This window comes from Ursus maritimus, unplaced genomic scaffold, assembly GCF_017311325.1.
Source record: "Ursus maritimus isolate PB19 unplaced genomic scaffold, ASM1731132v1 scaffold_21, whole genome shotgun sequence".
Taxonomy (NCBI): Eukaryota; Metazoa; Chordata; class Mammalia; order Carnivora; family Ursidae; genus Ursus; species Ursus maritimus.
Genome location: NW_024424564.1, coordinates 13783256 through 13810549, shown reverse-complemented (window position 1 = coordinate 13810549; position 27294 = coordinate 13783256). Strand labels below are relative to the sequence as shown.

Genomic DNA, 27294 nt, shown 5'->3' with positions numbered 1-27294 from the left:
ATTGATCCATCAATACAAAGAAATAAGATATAATATGTTATTTATGTTTTACCCCTCTGGAAATCTATTCTACCATGAGATAAAGACTTTTAAGATTGCATAGGTTCAACAAAATGCCACACAAAGCTTTACTAAGCTGAGCCCCTTTCTACACAAGACTAGAACAAGTGATAGAGCTTTGCATAGTTTGGTTTTTTTCAGTCTTGTTCTCTGTGACTTATTCAAACCATGACAAAGGTTAAAGCAGAGGAATATGATCAATAATTCAAAAAAGAAAAGCAAATGTATGGAAGAAAAATATTAATCAGGTTTTCTTTATGTGATACAGCATCTCTGTAACTGCAATTATCACCTTCATAAACAGCACAATGCCAGATTTGTAAAAATTAGAAATTATCTGGATTCCAAGTTTCCTAAAATATTAAAAGAATTTTACTCTGTAATTTTATACTGTCGTCCTACTTATACAAAGTTCTAAAATGTTCCAAAGTATTTCAAACTTCACTCGGTTGAAAGTTAGCTAAATGTACTTGTGAAGTATGTCATTATTTAGCTGATTAGTTAACATTTTACAGACAGCTAAATCATATGGACGGAAGAAATATAACTAAAGAGCTAGCGAAAATAAATGGCGTTTCCCAATAGCAATGTATCTTAAGAATTAACATTTTAAAATCTCGTGTTTAAAATACACAGGCCCAAGACGTTAATAATCATTTTCATGGGCAGTTTGTTAAACCGCTCCATTTATATGAAAATCAAACTTGTGTAAACACACATATGTAGTAGCCATTGAAGGATAATTTTTAAAATAATCACCATTAACGCCTACAGTGAAACAAGCACTGTACTGAAAATTTTACTTCTGCATTTGTTTACATAACCTTTAACAGAAAATGATACATAAACACAATAATCCAGGCAGATCTCTAGTGATACAACATTATTCTGGGATTTCACACAAGCTTTACAGTAAGTAACTAAAATGAGTTCTGTATGTTCTTATTTCTTTTAACTATCAACCACATTTCATCCCCTGCCAAGCCACAAATGCTCTAAGATGCCTTATTCAATGCATAAACTAAAAAAGCAATTATATTTCTATAAGCCTATCTCAGATGACTTTGTAAGCCTCTCATAACCCCAAATAACCCCCTGCACAGGTTTCCGTGAACTGCTATATTCCCAAACGTGACTAACACAGAGAAAGTGGGTTAAATTGTCTCTCCCATGACTACATCCTTCAGCTGCCTTATGTTTTGTTTGTAACATCCAAGTCGAATGTGTCACGTCTCATATTATCCAAAATGTGGCACAGCTAAGGGAAAATGCTAAGACAGAACACAAAATGTACTGCATTGTATACAACGAAATTATGAACCTTCCGCAGACTTACTCAACAACCTGAAAAGTATAGCAGTACTGATAGGGCAGAAGTTATCATCAATTAGTCACTCATGTTTTCATTAATTATGATAATCCCAGGTCTTATGGAACAATCATGAATGTGCTTCAAATAATGTCAATCACAGTAATAATTACGGACAGGTTGTCTAATTACATAGCTCATTCTGCTTCTAGCAGCCAAAAAAATCACTGTGAATAATAACCATATGCCATATGCTTTCCTATAACCCTCTTAAAATGTTCACATCATGTAGCTTCCCTTCACTTTTCAGGATTTCTTGACACCTTTCCCTTGGTTTTCCTTCAAATACTTACCCAATGCGGTTGCATATATTTTAAATCTCAATATCCTTTTTAATTCAATGAATGAGTTCCTAATATAGGTACAGAAACTGTTATGATCTTTCATAAGTGATCTATTAACCTTCATTTCATAATAACTTTTGATCAGACTTTTATTATTGAACACCCCACAGATGCTATACTTCAGGTTAAATTCTGAGAAATGAGGGTAAAATCAAGTCTCTAGCCTGATGAAGCTCATTGTTTAGTAAGGGAGATTTACTTTCTGTCCTTTGCTGCTTAACAGGAAATAATTCCCATGCTTCCACATGTCATTCAGGAGCCTTTCCATAGATTTTAAGCTTCTGACAGAGAATAGCTTCTTCATCTTTTTCAATAATCCTATCTCGACTTTGGCAGTAAGAATCTTTTTCTCTATTTCTATGCTTAATTTTTTTGACAGGCTGATAAGACATTTCAATGAAATCAAATTTGCCAATCTTCTTTGATACCCACACACTTGTTTCTCACATCCATCACAAGGACTCGGTAATATTTTGCAGACATGTTAATAATAACCCAATGAAGGCACTATAATATTTAATTGATAAAATGTAATTCAGAATATTTTTAAATGCATACTGACTACTCATCTTAAACAGAATCAATTTCTGGTTAAACTCTAATGGAAACTTTTTTATACCATTCAGTCTGGAAGAATTCCAAGGATAAGCTAATCAACTCTCTGAAGTTATTAACATGGATACCAAGTGGCTAATTCATTTTATGTTATTTTAATTTGTGAAATAAATAATAATTCAAATGACCTTAATCTGTAATAAAATTCTTATTAACTTGATGAATGAAATTTATTAGCACATTTTTTGTACTTCAATTTCAATATTTAGAGCTATAAATGGTCAGTTCATCAAATAACCTAGCCTGATGAAACTTTACATTTGTTGGGGCACCTAGGTGGCTCAGTCAGTTAAGCATCCAACTCTTGGTTTTGGCTCAGGTCATGATCTGAGAATCATGAGATTGAGTTCCTCACCGGGATCCACACTCAGCAGAGTCTGCTCGAGATTCTCTCTCCCTCTCCCTTCCTCTCTGCCCCCCTCCTGCCCTCTCTCTCTAAAATAAATAAAACCTTTAAAAAAAACTTTACAGTTGTTGCCAGATCACAGAAGTATGTATTTTCAATGAAAATAAAAAGTATTATTCTTTTTCAAATTTGAAAGATTTAAACCCATAACAACTCCAGAATATATATGGTACTTATGGCCCAGAAAGTTAACAATTCAGAAAGGAAGTTCCTTATTTATTCCCAGATTTCAAAGTAAGCTGCTATAATATTTACACATTAATTGTAATATTAATAGAGAAAATTTTCAACATTCAGAATGCAAAATCTGGACTAGCAATTCATTTATAAAGTACAAATATTAAAATACTAGCATTCTAGCATCATTCGGAAATGAAACAGGTGTACTCAAAAGTATCTTGTAAAAGCACTTTCTTTGCTCTTACTAATTTTTACGGTATTATTATTAATAATGAGTGATACTATTGTGATCCTCATTTTACAGAAAGTTCACTGGCTTCCTCAAGGTTGCCTAAGAACTAGGGATTGAACCTGGGCAGTTTGGCTCTAGAGTCCATTCTCTTAGCCACTGCACCATGTTGGCCTGCATCAGGAGAAATAATAGAACAACTGTTTGTATGTGCTCCATTGGAAACCATTCTCAAACTCAACTAAAACCCAATGGACATAAAACACTGCTGCTGGTATAACCAGAGAGACTAAGTTATGGGCATGACCCAGGTCCACTGCTAGCCCAGCTAGGAGGGCTGTCCTAGCACTGAGATGTTGCCAAAATCAACAGAGAGTCTGTTTAATATACTCAATAAAGACTGAGGTGGACTCGGACAGAAATTCTGATCTTGAGTCTAGTTACAGTCAGGAAAAACAGATTTATCATCTCTGCTTAACTGTAGCAAATGTTGATCTGGCCAAGAACGTTGTTCACCCACTTTCTTCAGCTGCCTGAGGCCAATGCTGAGATTGTGTGGCTAATTTCCGCAACAGCTATGGTGTAGACATGAAGCAACTCACTCACTACAAATGTATTAGAAAACAGGGGTGCACGTGTCTACTCACAGGCTTCCCTGTGGCTGGCCTTATTTTGTTTCGTTTTGTTTTTTCTGATTCTACACAGAAGTTTTTTTTTCTTTCTTTCTTAAAAGATTTTATTGTAATTCCAGCTTGTTAACATACAGTGTTATTTTAGCTTCAGGGGTTCAACATAGTAATTCAACAGTTCCATACATCAACCTGTGCTCATCACAACAGGTGCACTCCCTAATCCCTATCACCTGTTTCGCCCATCCCCCCACCCACCTCCCCTCCAGTAATTACTAATTTTTAATATGTGATTCACAATATTCTCCACTGAAAGATAATTCTCCACTGGACTCTAAAGTTAAGTACCTAAGAGTAACAATAATATTGGTGACAATGATAGTAAAAACAACATTTTTTTTTTTCTTAAAACTATCCCATGACAAAAACAGCATGGGTATTTCATACATATTTTGAAGATGAAGAAACAAGATCACACAACTAGTAAGTGTCAAGAATAAAAAATTTAATCCATGGAATAGGCAGAAAAAAGGAAATGAACCTCATTCTAGGAAACTGTAAAGTAGCATTCCTTGATGAAAATAATTTAACTAAACTGGTAAAAGAGATCTGTGAGGATTTGATATTTCGCACTTTATCAGTGTGTTCCCCATCTCTGGCAGAGAAACTAGCAAAAAAAAAAAAAATGGGTATCCAATAAATGTTTGTTAAGTAGTGAAAAATGAGTCAATATAGATTAATCCCTGGAAATATTTTGTCAATTAAGGGCCCCAAAATGCCAACAAAATGCTTAGCAACAAGTAGAAAAATGTTATTTTGTTGTGAAAAGCCAAATTATTTTCAGGCCTGGAAGTGATATGGCTTGTCAGCTCTCAAAAGAAACCAACAATTCCAAGAAAAGCTCCTTATTGCCTTAAAGCTAAGGCAAAAGCTTAATTTAAAGAGCTCTTATTTTTAATTAGTCATCTTCAATGGTGTAGTATGTTTAAGATTCTTCAAATTGGACCAGTCATGTGGGCAGTTAGAAAGAGAATGTAATTAATGCCAAATCTGCTCTGAAGGACCAACTGACCTAATCTTATCTTTAATAGGACAACTTGGGAAATAAATGATATTTAAGTGAAAATATCCCACCATACTACCAGCACCACTACCACTACAACCAAGAGAAGACAAGTCTTCTTCATCAAGTACTTATTTCTAAGCAAATTTGTAAAGCTTACAGAAAGAACAGGACTCAAAAGCAGAACTTAACTGAGCAGAAAGACACTCAAAATCTAAATGAAAAGAAATGGCTATTGTAACCAGATACATTTAACTAAATATTAGAGAACATGCTTGAGCCATGTAATATAAACATCATAATAGGTAGCTAAATGTTCTATTCTATCATTTGACTAATCTGCTGAGACTAACTGTGCTAAATTGTACTTTCCAAATGTATCTTCAAACATGAACAAGACTGTTCACTGGGGTGATAGATCTGTGTTTTTGAGCTATTCCATAAACAAAGCAACTTCTGACAGAGGCATGATTGGTCAACTAAGAGCCAAAAAATCCTAAATTTATCCACACCTACTAACGGAAACCACTACACCAAAGACAGAATACAGTGTATACAAGAAACTGACATATAGCAGTTCCATGCTTATAATACCATGAGGTTTGTTCACAGAAATTAGCAAAACAAAGGCCTCATTTTAAGTGCTTGATAATTCTTTTACTTAATTAATAAAGAGAACAAATGAAATGCATGACTGAATGTAATGGCAAACAGTAACAGCAATCCATCAACATAGTTTACATAAAATTATTGAGCTATTACATCCTTAACAGCACTCAAGAAAGGCATCACTGGACTATATGTGGAGAGGAGAAAATAAAACGATTAAAGGAATTAACCGGACACAGGTGTATCTGAAGTAGGTAAAGAAAGCATTCCCATATATCTTAATTTTTAAAGACAAATATAACACAAAGATGACAAAAGACGGCACTCCGATCATTGTAAAGAATTCTATTTAATCAATCCGAGGGAGAGGTGAAAAGCCAAAGATATAAACGGTTCATATAAAGGGCTTTCCTACATTTGTGAATGTAGAGCCACAGAGGTCATTCACCTCAATGCCAAAACACGTTCTACTCCAAATCATCTTTTTGGAATCGTGGTTGAGGAGAACTGCCTGAGTGGTAAACTGCATGGTGGGCTAGCCATTACCACACTTGTCAGATGCTTAGGAAAGATGGTAACAAAAAGGTGTACCCTCAAGACACCTGGCAGAATGTCTTACCTATTTCACAGTGATATGTAAAATGTTTAATGCTACACAGTAAACGCTACCTAAGTCTTCGTCATTACAAGTGTTAATGGTGGGGGTGCCTGGGTGGCTCAGTTGGTTAAGCGGCTGCCTTCGGCTCAGGTCATGATTCCAAGGTCCTGGGATCAAGCCCCATGTTAGGCTCCTTGCTCAGCAGGGAGTCTGCTTCTCCCTCTCCCTCTGCCATTCCCCTGCTTGAGCTCTCTCTCTCTCTTTCCCTCAAATAAATAAAATCTTAAAAAATAAACAAACAAGTATTAAAGGTATAATTGAGGCAAAATCTTCAACAACCTCAAACTATCTTATTACCCTTTGTAGGTTTTTTCTTTTTTGGTTTTCTCTTCACAGGATGCCCTTTTACATTTTTTTATTCATATCACTTGAACTCACTACTTTCATTTCTCACATTCTTGTCTGGTAACATCTGAACAGTATGAAAGTAACCTTGATGAAAAGGGTAAAAAAAAAAAAAAAAGTCCCATAAAGTGTTATGGACTGAGACAGTCACTCCTTGCTTAGAAATGAGTTGTGTTCTAATGTCTTTGAAAACATATAGCTGCTGGGTTAAGGATGATTAATAATTAGGAAGTTAATAAATTAGCTTTTGGTTGCCCTCTTAGTCCCCAGCCTCCAGTTTTGGCCATATTTGTGTTAAAGGCTTTGCAAAGCAAATTTTTTTTAACATATCTGGGAAAAGGCTGAATGATATCAAATGTTGAACAACACATATATTATAGGGAGATAAACATTTTTACTAGTGGTGGTAAGAGGTACAGATTAACAATGGTATAATCTGCTATCATAAATAATGTTGTTTGTGAACAATGATGTCTAACAGAACATTTCATCATTTTGGTATAAATTTTTGGCATTATCAGTTTTTTGGTGTATCAAGTACTGACAAGTTTTAGCAAGTGGAAGTATTCTGCTTACAAAGAGCTCTTACTTGAAAAGGGAATGAATGGGTTGATTTTCCCAGCAATATTTCTAGATATGAAAAAGGATGGCCCTGCATTATTGTTAGGCTCCAGGTTCAGAAGAATTTTCTTCTTAGAAAGTATCTAATCTTGTCAATTTATCATTTCCTTTTGAAATTCCTATGGAAATGCTGAATGACCTTGACACCATGCAAACCTGAACATGGTCTTCGGAAGAAATACTTTATTCCAAAGAGAATGCTCATTTATCTTTTATCTCTAAGTTTAAAATATACAAAACCTGAAACACTTAGTGTCTTTCTGAACAAAATGACTTCACTTTAAAGAAAATTCATTCCTTAAGAACATACAGGAGATTTCCATTTGCAGCTTTGTTTTAAATTTTAAAAATTTGCATGGAGGAAATGTGAGGTGATGTGACTAAGAAAACCTCCCAGATACATACCTAAATATATAAAAGGATAAGTGAATGAATATATATGAAAACTAAGGAATTATGTTTGCTTTTTCTTCCCTTCCTAAAGATATCTTACTTAATAAAAGTTGGTCTTCTATTAGAAGCAGTAAATGAAGCAGAGTTACATTTTCTGAAACTTAACACACCTTGATAACAAGCTCTTCAAAAGCTCGCATTTCCCGAACAATCGTGAAGCCAACGTCTTGATTCTTATAAAAGAAGGACAAGTGTAAGTAAAAGGGTAAATGCATTATCTGTCCTTCAGTTGGAATTTCATCCTCAAAAATGCATTTGTGTCATAAAACTTCTAAAATCGTTAATGTATTTTCACAATTAACAAACGACCCCTCAGCCTTTTCCATCCCTTTTGTGAAGAAATGCCCTTAACAGGGCTATTGGCCCATCATTAACATATTTTGTAAAAAAGCACAGAATTAGCCCTAAAATGAGAGAAAATGTAAACACAATTTGCTATGGTAGTAGCCTTAGTGAGAGACATCGTCACGTGTTGGTATAATAGGTATCGTTCCTGTTTTCGCTGCTAGACCCGCTCGAGATTCTTCGTGTCTCTCAGCCACCACTGGTTAGAATCCAAGTCTCTGACCTGCTTCTTAATACTGACATCCTTTTTGCATGAGCCCAATTTGTACACTCTGAGTGTTAGTCTAACCCTCAGTGCACTGGGCATATACACATTAGAACTCCTCGGATGTTTACCCAAGAGTTCGGATATGGCGGATGAGACCCTTTCCTTCAGGGCCATCTGCTACTGTCCTCACTGCAGCTCTTACTTCCTCTGTGCACTTTGTTTCTTTGTTACAAGCCTGTTGTCCACTAATGCCCCAAACTGCTCTGATCACAAATGCTAAGAAAAAAGCAACCCTTTCTCCCAGAGGAGAGGGCTACAGATCTACTCAAATAAAGAAAACAAAATTTTTTTTTTTTATTTTTTAAAATAAAAAATCTCCGTTTTCGGCAGAGAACTTGCTTGCTGAAAGGGGGTGGAGGGAAGAGTAAAGGGAGAGCAGGAGAAGAGGTCGATTTTGAAGGCTGTGGTCCCCCAAGAGACCCAGATACACACTCCTTCCAGCTTCCTTCTAGTCTTTCAATGTAAATGTCACTGCTAAGCTACTGAACAGGATCAAAAAGACCATAACCCCATGGAACTAGTCATAAGAAGCCTTCAAATTTTTCACATTCAACGTGCGTTAGTCATTTGAAAAAAAAAAATATCATTGACCAGTTGAAAACAATTGGATCATCTAATTTACTGACTCCTCAGGAGCAGAAAGAATATTATAATGTGGATTTTGATCATAATAGACAAGCACAACTATATGGAAAATCATGAACATATATACATACATTCATTTGGTATTCAGTATTTATAAAGTAAGATTCAAAATAAGTAATTTCCAAGTGATCCGTCTGTGACACCATAGCCTTACTGGGCAAATATATTTTGATATTGATGAAGTATAGACAATAGCATCAATATACCAACTATTACTGAAACGTCTATTAACAAATTTTGAAAAGCATGCCCCAAAAAAAGCATTTTTCCCTGTAGACATTAAGTCAAGTATGGATTTGAGAAATGAAGAGCTGAACAAGTAAAATATTAACCAAAACCGAGATGTTTATCTCTATCTTTCTATTCCACCCTCTGAATAGCAGTGTATATCATTATCTGGAACGCTGAAGCAGTGTATCTTCACATTTAAACTGAAAATAAGCATTGAACTCAATCAACTCTATTTCAGTTCATCAATGGTTTCCTCAACTTCTTTTTGAGTAAAAATAAAATAATTTAAAAAGTAAAGATAATTTTACTGTAATGCCTGTTAACTTCAGCAGGCAATTTTTATTGGACCACATTAAAATGATACTGTCTAATGGCAGAATTCATTTTTACTATTTTAGTACTATCCATGATAGAGACAATTGAGAACATTTTTCAAGATTTTGGGCAATACACTTTAAGATACCTTAAGTATTTAGCATAATGAAGTTTAGTTGCATGATTCTCCCTTAATAGTTATCTTTATGCCCAGGTATGTGTCCTCATAAAAATTTAGGGAGAATTCCCAGTCTGCAGACTTTATCAGCACACAAAGTTACTGCTGGGTGAAGCTCCAGAGAATCCCAATTCATTTAACAAAAGAACATACACTCGTGTTTAATCATTCTCACTATAGCAGCATGTCCTTACAATGCTATATTCAGGAAACTAAAGGACATGCCTACAATGTAGATACAAACTATAATGAAAACCTATGCAATATGCACAGGAGATATGATTTTGCCTGCATCAGCACCAGGTCTGTAAAATAAGAAATTCATCAGAGCAGCATTTTACCGTGCATCCTTTTCTTGTACTAAAACTCTTTTACCATAGACTTTTTCAAATTAAAATGATCTAGAATTATTGAAGAATAGTAACTATGTTGAGTCTTCCCTTTTTTTTCTATCCCTTCCAGGGAACACAGTGAGATTTAATACGACTGCCATCAATATCATACTGTAACTTGATCCATCCAATAACATCACAAACAACCAACTTTGATGAAATAGCGTCAAGCAAAAGGACTACATGCCCCTGAAATGTATCCTTAGCCCTGAGCTGAAGAAGTTGCTTCTGATGATCTTGACACTTCTGTTTGATGAATGAAACATTATATAAGGCTTATGTTCCTACAGAATAATCCACATTGCCAGTATACGCAAGAATTGATTTGGTGAGACTGAGTCTAGTTACAAAGATTTTAAAAGTTATTTTGTAATCTATACATAATTGTTATAAATCCAGGGTGTCAAAACAGATGACTGGGCTTGGAAATGTTAGGGCATCTATACGTAAAATCAATGCACCTTTCTAATGGAGCGTTTATTTTCCAGGTACCTGATGCCCACTCACATTTGTATTGTGGCTTATACATTTCAAAGATTTTGCAAGTTATTTTATCCTCACAAAAGTTCTGCGAGCTTGATAAGTCAGGACAATTGCCCCCATTTTTCAAATGATAAGAAACAGTCAGAGAAGTGAAACGCTTTTCCTGGAATTTGAATTTCTTCTTTCCAATCCATTCCCCTGACCTTACATCATACTACTTATAAAGGCCCGTATCTACAAAATGGTAACCTTGATTAATTTGTTGGGAACAAAGCTATCATAACAGTTTTTATTCCATGTAGTGTTTCTAATATAAAAACTGATGACTTCTGCATCAGAAACTGGCTCTGAACACACACACACACACACACAAACACACACACACTATTTTACTAACAATCAAGCAGACTAAGCAAATATATTGGCCTAAATCAGAACAAGAACTTCTTTGACGACATTATGTAATTCTGGGCTGCTTTATCGCTATTCCACTGAAGGTAGATTGTCATAGCAATCACCCTAGCAAACTGAAATTATATTTTAGTGCTTGAGACTTGGTGCGTAAAAATGATAAAAGCACTGTTTTTGACATTAGAGACCAAAAAGGTCAGCTTCCTGAATTTCTTTACTCCTGACACGAGCCAGACTTCTGATTTTTCTATTTTAGGCTAAGCTCTAGTGAAGCCCAAGCCTTGCACTCCTAGGTAAGCTTTTGTGCATATCACAATAGTATGAGTTACTGCTGACACAGCCGTCACTCTTGTTCTTTCTAGTATTTCTTCCACTCTTGCTGATGCCATTATGAAAAATCGTGCTGGCATAGCCTCAAAGTCACTTAATATCCTTTTATCTGGGGGGCTAACTTACTCCTAAAATTTTGTTTGCAAAGACAATATTAATGATATACAGAGGAGCAAGTTGTTTATAGTTTCTTCTCATAGGTTTTTTGAATTTAGTGTATTGAGGTACTCTACAAACTAAATAAAGGTACTAAAAAGCAAAAGCAATCCGAGGTCAGAAAGTATTTATAGGGGCGCCTGGGTGGCACAGAGGTTAAGCGTCTGCCTTCGGCTCAGGGCGTGATCCCAGTGTTATGGGATCGAGCCCCACATCAGGCTCTTCCGCTATGAGCCTGCTTCTTCCTCTCCCACTCCCCTTTCCTGTGTTCCCTCTCTCACTGGCTGTCTCTATCTCTGTCAAATAAATAAATAAAATCTTTAAAAAAAAAAGTATTTATAATCTTTACAAGCTGAACATAAAGAGACCTCATAATAAGACCTGCACCTCCTCACTACTGACTAATCAATTGCAATGGAGTTTATTCTTTCATCTGTTAGTTTAATAAGGTGAGCTTTCTATATCACTATACTTATACCATCATTAATTCTCATTTCTTAATTATGAAATATGAATTTATAAGAAATAAAATCTTGTATCTTCCGCCCCAAGGTTTTTATACTCTCAGTTCACCGTCTGTATTCTATTAAGATCAAAGTCCCAGGTGGGTTATTTATACCTTATGTTCATTTTCAATACATCTTATAGTATGTCCTCCAGAAGGCCTACATTTATAACTTAACTGATAAAAAATGATGAAAGAACACAAAAAAATTATGCAGAGACAAAATCCAGTATAAAGACATTGAAACTTGGGATAGATATATTGCCATGCTAACGCCATCAAAAGCTGTCAGTTTTCAGCCTATGTATAATTCTGTTGATTACTTTTTAATCCAAGATGTATTTTTCATAATGATGAATAGAGGGATTTTACGATAGATAGCTGAATGAACTTAAAAAAAAAAAGCTTACCTATATGAGTAGCATGTCACTTGTAATAAGGTCATATTTTTAATATTGAAACAAAATGAAATTATAAATCAGTAATAATCCACAGCATAATGAAAATTAAATGAAAATTTTAAACAAAGTTGGTTGAAAGTCATCTAAAAATCAAAAGATATTTTAGGGAATTTGGGGAATATTTTCAATATCCTTAAACACTTCAGTGTTAAAATTTCACATTTGTTAAAAGAATATTTTAATTAATATCATATGGTATTGGTGATTTTTCTTCAAAGTTCTTTAAAGGCATTGTCACTTATATCCACTGCCATGATAAAGCAGTTCCAGTAAGATTTTTAGAATCGTGTCATATACGCAGGCACACCTAGATACAGAGGGCTAAGTAAAAGTATCTCATTATATGAGGAAATGACCCATGTTGCTTTTACAAAATAAGGACAAAACTGCATGAACAGAATGAAAACATATCAATATGACATTACTATTGTCATGGTTCCTCTGTGAGATATGCAAGATCACATTTTTTTATGCAGAAGTTGGCTGAATTGATGATAGAGAAGTTATAACATGACTTACAGACACCTTCATATTTCACCTTGGTTTAACGCTTCAAATCATACTCATAATTATGGCAAATAATTAGATAATCTCTTACTATTAATAATTTAAACATCAAAAAAGAGCAGTGTAAAAGAAATACATGTTATTGCCTATGCTATATTGCAGGCGAGATATGAGCTTCTGGAAGCTGACAAATGTTAGTATGTAGCAACTTTTACACAGTATCACTTAAATTAAATTTAAAATTCAAGCTCCAAAACAACATATACCTTGGGTTTCATTTAATAACAACAGTCGCTTATTGATTAATAACAACATACATAAAATGAAAATCTTATATTAAAAGACACATAAAAACCACACCTTCCCTCCAGTTTTTCTGATAGGATGTTCTAGAAATATCGTGGTTTAAGGGACAAAAAATCTGACTTCAGGTTCAGATATACAGATTAGTTCTTAGAGTACAGATATAATATGTATAACTCCTCATGAAGTTAATGATATCTTACTAAGTCATTTGATTCTAAAGTACATTTTCAACCACAATGTATTTTATAAATAAGCAAATATTTTGGCTAATTTTTAGTCACAATGAAAAAACATTAAGGTCTCATTTTTCTATACATTGAAATACTCTATATATTTAAACATTACTTATTAATGACTGTTACCTTCTCAATCTTAAAAGAATTTTCCTTTGTTACCAAATGCAACAATCTAAGATATTTCTATGAAGAAAATCTATACCATTTTGAAATCAATTTATAACCAATCAAACTCTATTCAGTTCTAATAAATAAAACAGAACTCTTTTGGAATACTTCAAATTTAAGTTAAACTTAAATTTTGGTTACTTTTTCTTTATTGGACATGTGATTTTCCAGATGGTATTTTTAGTCACCTCTAATGATAATATAAGTTCTGTAACACGAGACCAACCTTTCACTAGGAAGTCCAAACTAAAAAAAAGTGCACCTACCATGTTCCAGCCAGGGTAGAGGTAGTCTGTGCCAACAAATTCAAAGTAGTGTGCAAACCCTTCCTTCAGCCACACATCTTCCCACCATACTGGAGTCACGAGGTCACCAAACCACTGCAATTGAAAAATGAATGAGCATCAGATAAAATCACATTTATCCCAGAATTATTTTATCTAAAATTAAATGTATTTAATTAAATTTAATTTGATTATTTAATATGACAGTCTATGACTGTCATAACTGGAATTCATTCCCCAACAGATTTTGTGATCTTAAAATGTATTGTGGCAAGACTATTGATTTGTTGAACTACTTGGTGACACTTTGTTTGTTTCATAAATGCATTCAGGGAAGAACAAAAATGCAATGACCAAGGAATACAAAAAGAATATTTAACCCGGAGAAAAAAGGACTCAGGAGAAAAAACTGAATGCAGCTCTTTTCAAATATTTGGAGGCCTAGTATGCAGAAGAGGAAGAGACTTGTGTCTTGTGGCCCTACAAGGAACCAATAAGGACTAATGGATGGAAATCAAGGTTAGTAGATGTCTGCTGAAAATATAGGAGACCCTCTAACAGAATGAGATGGCCAAAGATGGAAAACACTGCCTCAAGTGGTGAGCTACTCATCACAGGAGGTATGGAAGCATTGCCTCCCAACAGCACAGATGACTCAAAGAAGCCATGGGCTGATGGAAGGAACTGAGGGCTTTCATGATGCTCCACACCTATTCTCCATGATCTTGTGATAATAAGGGGCTGGACCAAAAAATCTCTAAAAAAAATCTCTTCATGAAAAATAATGTCTTTTTTTTTTTTTTTTTGAGAGAGAGAGAGAGAGAGAGAGAAATCTAGTGGGGGGTAGGGGAGAAGCAGAGGGAGAGGGAGAGAGCTAATCTTAAGCAGGCTCCACACCCAGCAGGAAGCTGGCCATGGGGCTCCATCTCAAAACTCAGATCATGACCTGAGCTGAAATCAAGAGTTGGGTGCTTAACCATCTGAGCCACCAAGGTGCCCCAATAACGTTGTCATTGTTAATTGGTGTTTTATTTTTATTTTATTTATTTTTATTTTTTTATTTTATTTTTTTAAAGATTTTATTTATTTATTTGACAGAGATCGAGACAGCCAGCGAGAGAGGGAACACAAGCAGGGGGAGTGGGAGAGGAAGAAGCAGGCTTCCAGCAGAGAAGCCTGATGTGGGGCTCGATCCCAGAACGCCGGGATCACGCCCTGAGCCGAAGGCAGACGCTTAACCGCTGTGCCACCCAGGCGCCCCAATTGGTGTTTTAATTAGACCATGACACGCCACTCTGAAATCCTTGCTTAGTTCGGCAAAAAGTTAAAGAAATTCTTTTTTTCATTAAAAATAAAAATAAAAACATCATACACCTAGAGTGATCCTAAAGACTGGGTGTGATGATGAAAAAGGAAATGTCCCTTCCTGTGCAGCCGACACTTTATTGTGGGGGCAGGGGAATGAGGTGAGATACAAAATAAAAAATGCATAAGCAAAGGAACAAGACAATTTCAGTTCCTAATAAAATGTGATAGGAATGGGGGAGGAGCCACTTTGATTGCCAAAGGAAAAATGCTCTCTCTAAGCTGGTGACATTTGAGCTCAGACTTTAATGATAAGAAGGAGACAGCCATGAGAAAACCTTGGAACAAGATTCCAGGCAGACGTAAGCAACAGTTAATGTGAAGACCGTAAGTGGGAATGAGATATTTAAGAAGCGGAGGGAGAAGGCGGACAGTATCAGACCAGGTACAGCTTTAGGAGCTCCAGTGAAGAGCTTGGTGATGGAGCGTTTCAATATTAATAATAAAGTATCAGTGACTCAAGAGGATCTCTAACTGAAATACAAGTAAGAGAGAACTCTATGTGGATGACCATAAAATAAATGATATTTAAAATAATTTTTATTCTTAATAAAAAATTCATGCTTCTCCTTTAAATTGAAAGCCTGTCTTAAAAATCATGACAATGCATAGGTGGGAGAGAGGGTAATGTAGAAAATAATTTGGTAATGAGAATGGAAATTCTGTTTCTCGCAGCTTCTGGTCCATTTTCTCATGGTAAGTAGCCTGGCACTACTAAGTTATAACAAGAAAGTAATGCAGAATATGGAATAAATGAAAGCCAGTTCTAGGAACAACGATAAGATCATTGATGTGCTATTATTTCAACAGATCTATACAAGTAACCTGTTTCTAGGAATCTGCAAAAAGGAAACTGCTTATGCCTTGAAGAATTATTATGCTTCACTGGAAAGCATCCTCTTTGGCACAGTGGACGAACCTTGATTATCTGTGCAAGGGATCCCCTTACGTCTCTGAGCAAGCGACACATGCCTGCCCTATCCAGAATGACAGGTACAAATATCATCCAGGTTTACTTGCAGAAGGGTGGCAGTGAGGGAAATGGCCCTATGGCCTGAACCAATTTATCATTACGTCGATGTTCATGTGTTAGCATTTAGCACGTCACTTTCTTTCGCCGACAGCATTTTCCACATAGTTCCTTCTTGAGTTTTTCTAGCTTTTTAGAAAGGTTTTGGGTCTATAACACATAGAAGCCATGCAGTATCACAATGAGATTTCCAGTGGTTTAACTTAAAACTCTCCATACTCACCAGGGCAGGAACTGCTTTCCATTAGCATGAACATTTATTGTCAGTTTCGTCTTTTTTTTTTTTTTTCACTAGAATCAAGATTCAAATAAGCATTGCAAAAATCTCTGTAATACCTTCCACTCATTGTAAGAAAGTGCATAAAATCAAAATGAAATTAATTTTATCTTTGCTTCACTACAAAGTTGGCTAATTTACATATGAATTTCTAAACATGCCAAGACAAAAAAAATATCAATCACTGAAGAACAAAGACTCTATGGCTGAGTTAGTGAAAGACTTCCTAAGTGTCTATGTGATGGGGAAAAGGGAATAACAAATTGATTTCAGCAAAAGCAAATTTTGACACGTACACAAAACTCGGCTGCATCTTGCAGCGATGCAATAAATCACTGCCATCACTGCACTTACCATATATACACACCAATAATCACAAGGAAATAAAGCAAGGTTGACAAGGACGCGTGACTGGATAGGGTCTCCAAAGAGGCTGCTGGGTGGCAGGGCCATCTCACTCCTCAGCTAAACTGAATGACAGTTGTTTATTCAATATCATTAGTGTGTTTGCTTTTGTTTGTGCTGTCATCTGAGAAAAATGACATAGCATCCAAAAAGAACTAAGCAGTACTCTCTATATAATTAAAACTTAATTGGGAGGATAATAATTTAGCTCCTAATCTAAGTATCTGAAATCGTTCCGCATTCTCAGTAGTTTGCAATTATACTTACACCTGATCCTTTTTCTCATACCTGGTGACATATCTCATGAACAATGACCATGGTGACATCCAGTAAATAAGAAATAGATGAAACACTGGGATCCAGCAGAATTCTTTGCTCCACAAAAATACTTAGTCCCCAGTTCTCCATAGCAGCATACGGATGCTTAGGCACAGCTAAAAGATCTAGAAATAGAATAAAACAATTCCAAAGGCTTTAACAAACATGCCGGATTCTAAATTCATATCCTAAAAAAGTCCAGAAATCCTAATGAAAGGGGAAAGGGAATATTTGCTCTTTCTTGGGAATTTTTTTCTTTCCAAATTAAACTACCTGCCATTTCTACATGACAGCAGAAATATAGGCTATCACCGTACACGCTGGCCATATCCATTCATCACCGTTCATTTTCAGACCCAGTGCTGGAGGAGGCGGGAAGTATCGGCACCATTATTGATGGGCCCATCCTAATAAGTTTCAGGAAGTCAAGGAAACCAAATGCAGCAGAAATCTAGAGTCAAAAGGCATTGTGCCTTCTAATGAAAATATATTCAGCTCATTGCAGTGAATACTGTACTCTTCCCTACACCTCGAATGTTTTCGAGAGAAAACATCTTCTAGCAGTTTAAAAGTGTGACGTGTCATTTTTCTAATTGCACAGATTCTCCTGTGTTTTTTGAGTTCTGTGAAAAATAAAATGTTGCATGCAAGATAGCTTAGAGACAAAACTGTAATAGTGGAAATTGGCAAAAGGACTCCTGAGGGAGCCCGCAGGCTTTGGTTTTGGTCCTGCCCTCCACCATTAGCTAGATATATGACCTCGGTAAATCACTTAATTTCTCAAGACCACAATTCCCTCACCTATAAAATAAGGTTATTGGCCTTCATTATCTCTAAAATCCCTTCCAGCTCCAAAAATCTATGATTAGATGATACTAAGATGTGTGCTTATTTTAAAAGGCTGTAGAGGTATTATCAACTTCTGGTTAAGGTGACACAATAAGTTCATGCTTTGATGTACTCCCTCTGCTCCAAACACACAGCAGTGATAAATAAAATATTAAAAGGGAAAACTAAAAAATATCTCCAGGCTTGAAAATAAACTCTTCATGGATCAGAAATGGTACAGAAATGCAAAGCAGTGATTGCATGTGAAGCCACAGTCCTGCTGGGTTCTGGCTCCAGGGGCGGGCAGTGACAGCTGGGGACTGGCTCCAGCAGGATCCACCGGAGCCAAAGGGACCTGAGCCAAGCTGACTGCATGATGCCAGGGGTTGAGGTAGGGCATGCATGTTCACAAGGGCTGTAAATAGCTGCTGCTCATTGCTTCTTAGAAAAGCTAGGAAGTGGCAGAGTTAGGATTCGAACCCAGGCAGCCTGATTCCAGGGCCTTGCTCTTCATCACAACGACATAATGCTTTCGGTCTCTGACCCAAAAGGTCCATTTCCCAATAACCCTAGAGTAACTACCTGGGATGCCAAGAAAAAAATGGTACGAGAATGTTTGCTACAGTATTGTTTCTAAGAGTGAAAGGGGAGGGGTGCCTGGGTAGCTCAGGCAGTTAAGGGTAAGCATCTGCCTTTCAGCTCAGGTCATGATCCCGGGGTCCTCAGATTGAGCCCTGCGTTGGGCTCCCTACTCAGCGGGGAGTCTGCTTCTCCCTCTCTCTCTGCCCCCTGCCCTCCCGCTCATGCTCTCTTGCTCAAATAAATAAAATCTTCCAAAAAAAAAAAAAAGAGTGAAAAAGGAAAAACAAATGCCTTTCACCAAGATAGTAGACAAAGAAACTATAAAATAGTTAAAATAAAGGAATACTATACAACGATTGAAATACAGGATCTTACCCCTAGATTCTTATACTACATAAATCAATATGGATAACCTGAAAAACATAATGTTGATGAAACCAGTAAGGTGTAAATTGACTCATACCATGTGCTACTTAAATATAAGCAGAATAATACCATATGCTATAAATGGACACTCACACGTGCACACACATACCCAGAAAGATAGTAGTGGTAAAATGCACATGCAATCACACATGTATTTGGATGATGAACACCAAATTCAGGATCATGATTGCTTCAGGAAAGAAAGGGCAGAAAGGGGATGAGGGACAGTCTTTTAGGTTTGTGGACCCCATTTCAGCATAGGATTGGGAGGATTCCCACACCACCAAGCAATTCTTGGACACTAGAGAATATGAGAATTCAACTCAATTCTGCCACTATCTACCCGGAGATAGCATCAGATTCCACAGGTTAAGGGTTCAGTCCTACAAGACTGTCCTGTACCCCCACTTGAGATGTCAGTAACAAGCCCAGGTTGTTATCTGTATTTCTGACTGGCTAGAAATCAGAGGTTCCCATGACCTCCTCCTTAGGTTCGATTAATTTGCTAGAGAGGTATGCAGAACTAAGAAACGTTTTTACTTCCTAGATTACCAGTTTATTACAAAAGGATATTACTCAGGAACAACCAAATGGAAGCAATGCATACGGCAAGATACTGACAAAGGGTATGAAGCTTCCATGCCCTCTTAGAGTGCACCATTCTCCCCAGATCTCTCTCTTCACTACCAGGGAGGCTCTCTGAACTCCATCCCTTGTAGTTTTTACAGAGACTTTGTTACATACACATAATTGACTGAATCGTTGGCCATTGACAATGGACCTCAATCTCCAGCCCTTTTGCCCTCCCTGGAGGAGGAGGCCAGAGGGTAGGACTGAAAGTTCCAACTCCCTAATCATATGATTGGCTCCACATCGATTAGATCTGCCCCCATCCTTAGGCGAGGTCCAAAAGTCACCTCATTAACATAACAAAGACACTAACATTAACATAACAAAGACTCTCAAACCTTAGGAAATTCCAAGGGTTTTGGAAGCTCTAAGCCAAAAACCTTGTAGGAACACCAGATATGTTTGAGAAATATGTATCAAATATATATGAGAAATACATATTTGGTCATTCAGATGACCAAATAGATATTTCTTATAAATCACAGTACTCCAGATGGTCACAAACGGATTTCAAATCTGTCTTTAATATTAATTTTTTAAAAGCAGGTGATGGGTACATGGATACTATTTGTAATATTATTGTTTCTTTTCTGTATGCTTTACATATTTCATAATAAGAAAAAGAATAAAATGGTCAGCAGTCTTATAATATGATTGACTGTCATGTATTCATCATTTCAATGAACATCTTCTCATCACTTGCAGTGTCCTTAAGTCTAAGATGTATAATAAAATAAATTATATTTTATTTTAATTTTATATATTAAATTATATATATTTATTTTTATTAAATTATATATATTAAATTACATATTTAATTTTATATATTAAAATGTAGCGGGGAGTCTGCTTCTCCCTCTCCCTCTGCCCCCTGCCCTCCCGCTCATGCTCTCTTGCTCAAATAAATAAAATCTTCAAAAAAAATTTTTTTTTAATCTAAGAATGGGGACAGGGGAGTATAATACGAGAAACAACAAAAGAATAAAAAGTGCTGTGAAAGAGAGAGAAAACGTCTGGTTGGAGATGTTCTTGAGAGTTAGTATTTGAGTTGGACATCAAGAGCAAATAGGATTTCAACAGGCAGAGAGGTACTATCTGCATTCATTGACACAAGTATTTATTTAACATCTCCTTTGCTCAATATAAGAATTGTCCCGTCCTTCGAGCTCTCCTTGCCCCCTGCTCTAATGGCACTTATATTCATATGTAGGTGTGTGGAGGAGGAGGAGGTCAATCAACAAATAGTAAATGAATGAAAGAAATTCAGTGAACAATAAGTTCTACAAAGAAAATACAACAGAGTAAGACAGTGATTGGCGGATGGGGCTGGTGCAATGTGGTCAAGGCAGGCCTCCTAAGGTAATCACATTCCACCTGAGGTGTGAATAATGTTCAAAGTCAGCTATCCAAAGACTTGTCGAAGTGCGTTCTAAGAAGGGACAACAAATGCAAAGGTCCTCAGGAGGAAATGAGATGGGAAATTAGATGAGTATATTGGACAAACAGGAAGAAGGTCAGTGTGGCTGAAGGATAGAAAGGAGAACAAATTGCAAATACGTCACAAGTAGACATTCTTCTACTTAAGATTTTAATTTGAGACCTTCCCTAAGGATGACCAAACTAGGCAGCAGTCCCATCCTGTGCCAGTCCTGTCTGCCACCAGCAGATGGCAACAGCAGTAACCCATCTGGGGTCATGTACTTGAAGGAACACGTGAACTTAGGAACAATCCTTTGGAACCATGCCTGTTGAAAACAGACGCACTTCTGTATGCTGGAGTTCTCCAAGAGTTGAGAGCAGTCAGGTCCCCAAAAGGAAGTGAGCAGATCAGGCCACACACTGGAATGTGGATTGGCTCAACTGGTACAGAGAGAAGATTCCTGACTTGAGCCAGATGGAGACTCTAGGAGTTTGTAATAAATAGGAAGGTACACTTAGGGGGCAGTCATCAGACAGCAAAAGCTTCACTAGCAGCATAAGCAGGTACAGGTACGGTGAGGGGTCAGTTAAAGGTTGGTGCCAAAGAAACCACTAATGACCTCAACAGGCAGCTGGTTACCTATTGGTTTCCAGACTTCCAAGGGCACAGAAGCCAGGCCTGGGTAATAAGGCTATACATCAACCAGACAAGAACTCTCGAGCAAATGGAGCTACACTCAGAAAAAGTGATGGAGAACAGAGTAAAACACAGAAGCATCAGTAATGGGAGGCAGCTTCTTGGACACAGAAAGTTTTTACAATAGATATAGGAAACCATGTCTATGGATAGCAGAAGGGGGAAAAAGTGGAATGAAAAAATTTAGATTAGGCTACTATGCACATAATAACCTTGTAACAAAATACCAAAGAAACTTGGATTTTGTTCTAACAACTACTGAAAGATATTTTAACTGGGCCTCTCTGCTCTGTGCCTTTATGCCTTAAGGACTCTTAATATTTTTATATTTGTATATAGTTCTATATTTTAAGAATACTTTTGGGCACCTGGGTGGCTCAGCTGGTTGAACGTCTGACTCGTGATTTGGGCTCAGATCATGATCTCATGGGTTGTGAGATCAAGCCCAAGTCACCCTCTCCAGTCAGCGGGGAGTCTGCTTGAGTTTCTCTCCCTCTGCCCCTCCCCCCACTTGCGCATGCTCTCTCTCTCTCTCATAAATAAATAAGTCTTAAAAAAAAAAGAATACTTTCATGAAACATATATCTGTATAAACACCAATACACAACTATTCTTAACAGTTTTACTTCCAACAGCCCAAAACTAGAAGTCAATCAAATGTCTATCGGCAGGTGAATGGATAGTGTGGTATATCAACAAAATTCTATTCGGCAATAAGAAGAAATGAACCATCAATACATGTAGCAAAGCTGAATCCCAAAATAGCTCTATGAGTAAAAGGAAGAATATATACATATATGTACAGTATGAATCATGCATTTATATGAAATTCTAGAAAATGCAAACTAACCTATAGTATCGAAAAGCAGATCAGTGGTCTCCTGGGGACAAAGATGGGAAGTGTTAAAGGATTACAACAGGAAACTTTTAGGGATATGCTCATTAGGGTGCTGATTTCGCGGGTGTATACATAACTTAAACAATCAGACTGTTCACTGAAATGTGTGTACTTACTGCACTTACTATACCTCAATGATTCTGTTTTTAAAAAGTACCTTCAGTGAGTTGAAATATTCTTTTGCTTAGCTTTGAAGTTGTTAAGATTTATTCACAATGAATTAGGTTATTTTAATTTTTGCAAAAATAAATTTGTCATGAGGCTAAATCCATTAAAATGTGCAACCATCCTCTTTAATATGCCTTGAAAACAGAAGAAAATTCAAATGTTTCAGAATCTAATTTACTTGGAAATTCAAAGAAAATCCTGGATAAAATTATGCATAGTACTCTGTTTCCAATTAATTACTACAGTTTTAAAAACTATAGGCAGATAGCAAATATTCATATAATTCTAGTGAATGCAATTACATACATTAACATAAAAATCTGACTTTCTCTACTTGTTCCCTTCAATGCACTATAATTTGCCTTCTCCCTTTAATACTGTGTCAAAACAGCTCTTGCTGGGGGTGCCTGGGTGGCACAGCGGTTAAGCGTCTGCCTTCAGCTCAGGGCGTGATCCCGGCGTTACGGGATCGAGCCCCACATCAGGCTCCTCTGCTATGAGCCTGCGTCTTCCTCTCCCACTCCCCCTGCTTGTGTTCCCTCTCTCACTGGCTGTCTCTATCTCTGTCAACTAAATAAATAAAATTAAAAAAAAAAAAAAACAGCTCTTGCTAACTGAAATCACAACATCTCATGGACATTCCTCAGTTCTTATTTGTTTGATATTGCTGAGAACTATCATGCTGTTTGTTGATCAGGATCTGTCATAACAGGATATATCAATATTTCTCCTCCACTTCTGAGATTAGCCTGTCTTATTTTTGTTGCTTGTTTGTTTTGTTTTTATTTCTTCATCCTGACTTTTGAAAATCAAAGTTCCTAGGATTTCCATCTGTGAGTTGTTTGGTGTGTTTTTTTTTTTTAACTCATTCTACTAGTTTCCTTTGAGTGTTCTCACCCACTCTAATGTCATCTGTCACTTCCCACATGCCCAGAAGCTCTCTTTGAGCTCCAGAGGAAAATATGGAAGCATCTTTGTGGTAGACTGTTATTTGATCGCTCCCCAGTGTATTATTCCTTCTGGAATGGATCCCTCCCATTAATCTGGCTTACACATAAAGATAACCTCGCAACTTCCTCTTTTGCACCCTGAAGGAAAGTCAGTCACCATGAAAAATGTCCTGCTACCCTGACAACAAACACTATGCTAAGAGGAACACTGAAACTATGTGGAAAGGTCCAAAGAATCACCAAACAGGGTCTAATAATACATGCAAACCAAAATAGGCTCCAGTATTAGTGGCAGCGTTCTGATGCATAACTTTGTAAATATCTACTCTAATGCACTCTACATTATTAAATAACCACTAGCAAAAAAAGTGTGCAATATCAGGCTTCTCTATGCCACGGTCAGATTCTGGGCTCACACATCATTGTCGGCTGTCATCTAGAATAAGATGTATTGGCCCGAGCTCTGGGCTCAGCCAAGCCCTGGCTCTCGGGTGAGTGTCTAGTGTCCTTCAACTCAGATACTTTATGCCACAATATCAAGTTTGCACTCCATGTTCTAAGAGTAAAAGGAGTAGAGGAGATACCATTTGAAACACGACATCTAGGTACTTGTCCATTGTCTTGCTCTCTTAACACTTTCCCTTTTGCCTAAGCCAGACACCCTAAAGTCCTGGCTCTCCTCAGCAATATTTCTTCACCAGCCAATTCTGCCTTCCATTGTCCACACCCAAACTTGTCAATTCATTTTGCATTTGCCATCCATTTATTTATCTAGATATTCTGAGAGTAGTAAGAGAGTCCCGGCTAAGATCAGAATACACAATGACCCAGACTTCAAACCTGAGCCTGAACAAGGATAGAAAGTCCTGGAAGATCAGAGGTTAAATACCAAAGAAAAACGTTTAACCCTCTGGCAACTCAAGACCATCACCTCAGCAGCCAATCCCTCCAGACCTGAGCGAGGACGGAGCTGCTCCCAAGCCTGGAGTATGACCAGAGGAAGTGGCTCTTCCTTAGAGAAACAGCAGTGGTCCCTGGTTGTGTGTGAGATTTTCTGCTCAGAAAATCTAAAGTGCCAGACATTAATCCTAGAAGTTTTGGTCTCACAATAGGGAAAAATCCATAAGGCTTTCTCATGGGAGTACCCAATCTTTCTTATTTTCCCTTTATATGCAGTATATTTTCTCCATTCACCCAGTCATTCATGAAGTTTGCTGAGTCCTTACTCTGCCTCAGGAATGGAGTCTGACAATGACCTGACTCCCATGGGGCTCACGTTCCAGCTTTGGGGCTAGAGGATTGTTGGGGGGGGGGGGCAGGTAAGGAGCCAAAAAATATTCAGATAAATAAATAAAACAGTATGAGATTAGGATTGGGACTGCAATGAAAATAACACAAGGGATGTTAAAGAATATGGGGTTGTGGGGAGGATACTTCCTGGTCAGAGTGAGTGACCAGGAAAAACCTCTCTGGAGAGATAGCATCTAAGCTGGAACTCCAACCCAATTGAACTTCACCTCCATAAAGGCAGGTCATTTTTTATCTCAGTCGATGCATTTCTAGAGCCTAGCACAGTGCCAAGAACACGGCTAATGTCCAAGAATTCATTGCAAAATAAATGAATAGTCTTCTTTGCGATGACAAGTCATGCTGAAGGTAGCTTACAACTAGTTTTGCTAGTATTACAAGCCAAACAGGTACATAACCATTTACCAGTACCCATCTAAGAAAGAGCATTAAATTCTGCAATCCTGGTCAGCAGGCCCATGGTTCTCTGCCATGTGAAGTGTTCTGCTGCTTCTTTAAACTCCTCCACTAAGTAGCACTGGGAGGCACTCCCTCCAGATTCACAGAAGCATTCTGAACCCTGCCCTGGTCCTTCCACCCAAATCCATCCTGCTCTCAAATCCCCAACTTCGGACCTCACTCTTCCTTCTGTGTCCTGCCTCAGGTCGCCCTTTAAACTGTTCCCCCAACACTGTCCTCCATGCTCTACCCTAGCAGCACAACCCAGGTTCTCTCTCCAGCTCTGCTACCCAGGCCTCCTTGGCAGAGGATAGTGAACCTAACAGTTAAACGCTGGAGCTTTGGAGTCCACGGTCTGGGATCCAAACCCAGGTCCAACGCTTGGTAGCTGGGAGACTTGGAACACATGGTTTAATCGCTCCCAGTTTCCATTTCCTCATGGATAAAATGGGGATATTAATGGTACCTTCCTTACAGGTTGTTGTGCAGATTAAATGAGATGGTCCATATAAAGCACTTAGTCTTAATGACAAAACATGATAAATCAATGCTATCACTAGTTGGGATCTTTAGAGTTCAGCCCCATCGTGGGGAATTGAATGCATCACAGGCTTTAGCTTAGAAGAGGAGGACTCTTATCTTTGAACAAAGATGAAGTGTTGGTTACTATGTTACATCAGGCATTTTAATTTCTGAATTGAAATTTTAAGTCAGGATGTAAAGCCAAATAGGACCTACCTACAAATGAGCAAACAAAACAAAAGAGACTACATCATAGGACATTTCCATGTTATTATTCAGGGATGCTAAGTTTTAAAGGTGTAATAGGTAAAAACAAATGTTATATTTTCATTATGCCATGACCAGCGCTTGCTCAAGATACTATATCCATATGTATTTATGCTTCAGTATAAAAAAATAAAACTCCTTGCTCTGACAATTAGCATATGTGGCTAGTAGAAATGTAAGTTGCATTTGAAATAGTAATATAAACAAGATAAAATTCACAGAAGTCACCTATTACCAGTATTGATAAAATGAGAACCACCAACTTTTCTTCTTCCTTCCAAGTGCAAATTCTGAAGTTTTATTTTGTTTTTTTGTTTTTGTACTCACAAACTCGTTAGGTTCTGAATGGCTGTTTTTAAGTTCATTTGACAAAGAGGACTTTAAGCTTTGCCCTTCCCTGGGTACATTTCCACCAAATTTAAGAGTGAATCAGTCCTTCAAAGCTTAAAACAAAACACACTTTCTCCTGATGGACTTTCTATTGGGGTGTCTTTCTATCCAAAAAAGGCTAGTTTCAGCTACACCTTTTGGCCTATAACGGAATTTTCATCAGTACCACTTGTATTCACAAGCTTAGCATTTCAGTTCTCAAATTCCCAGCATTCTACCAAAGTAGCATTAGGCCATAATACGCAGTCTATGTTTCTGCTGATCCTCCTGCCACATACTCAAAAGATTTTTTTTTTTCATTTCTGCAATCATTTTTTTCTGACACTTACTGATTACTGTCAATTGCAAAGGAGGAATGCTTTTCATGTGTTGCCTAATTTCCTCTTCCCTTGAAAAAGAATTTCTACGCCAAAGGACTTATCCTATATGCACAAGGAATATTTGTCATTTTCTCACCCATTTAATTTTTTTTAATTAGCTCTACTTTAGTTTCCATCATCATATTTTGCATCTTCTTTCAAGCACTTTCCAAACTCATGGTCTTTGCTTTAATGGGCACGATTAGGCATAAACA

General features: G+C 37.1%; 1 protein-coding gene across 1 annotated transcript in view; it reads right to left on the bottom strand.

Annotated features, from left to right (window-relative positions):
* TRHDE (thyrotropin releasing hormone degrading enzyme) overlaps positions 1 to 27294 on the bottom strand; it is a 365132-nt gene that overhangs the window by 153994 nt on the left and 183844 nt on the right. Inside the window, exons 4-5 of the mRNA XM_040637265.1 lie at positions 17168 to 17322; positions 13785 to 13898 (exon numbers count right to left, since the gene is read on the bottom strand). Coding sequence (XP_040493199.1) covers positions 13785 to 13898; positions 17168 to 17322 — 269 coding nt within the window. The remainder of the gene's footprint in view (positions 1 to 13784; positions 13899 to 17167; positions 17323 to 27294) is intronic.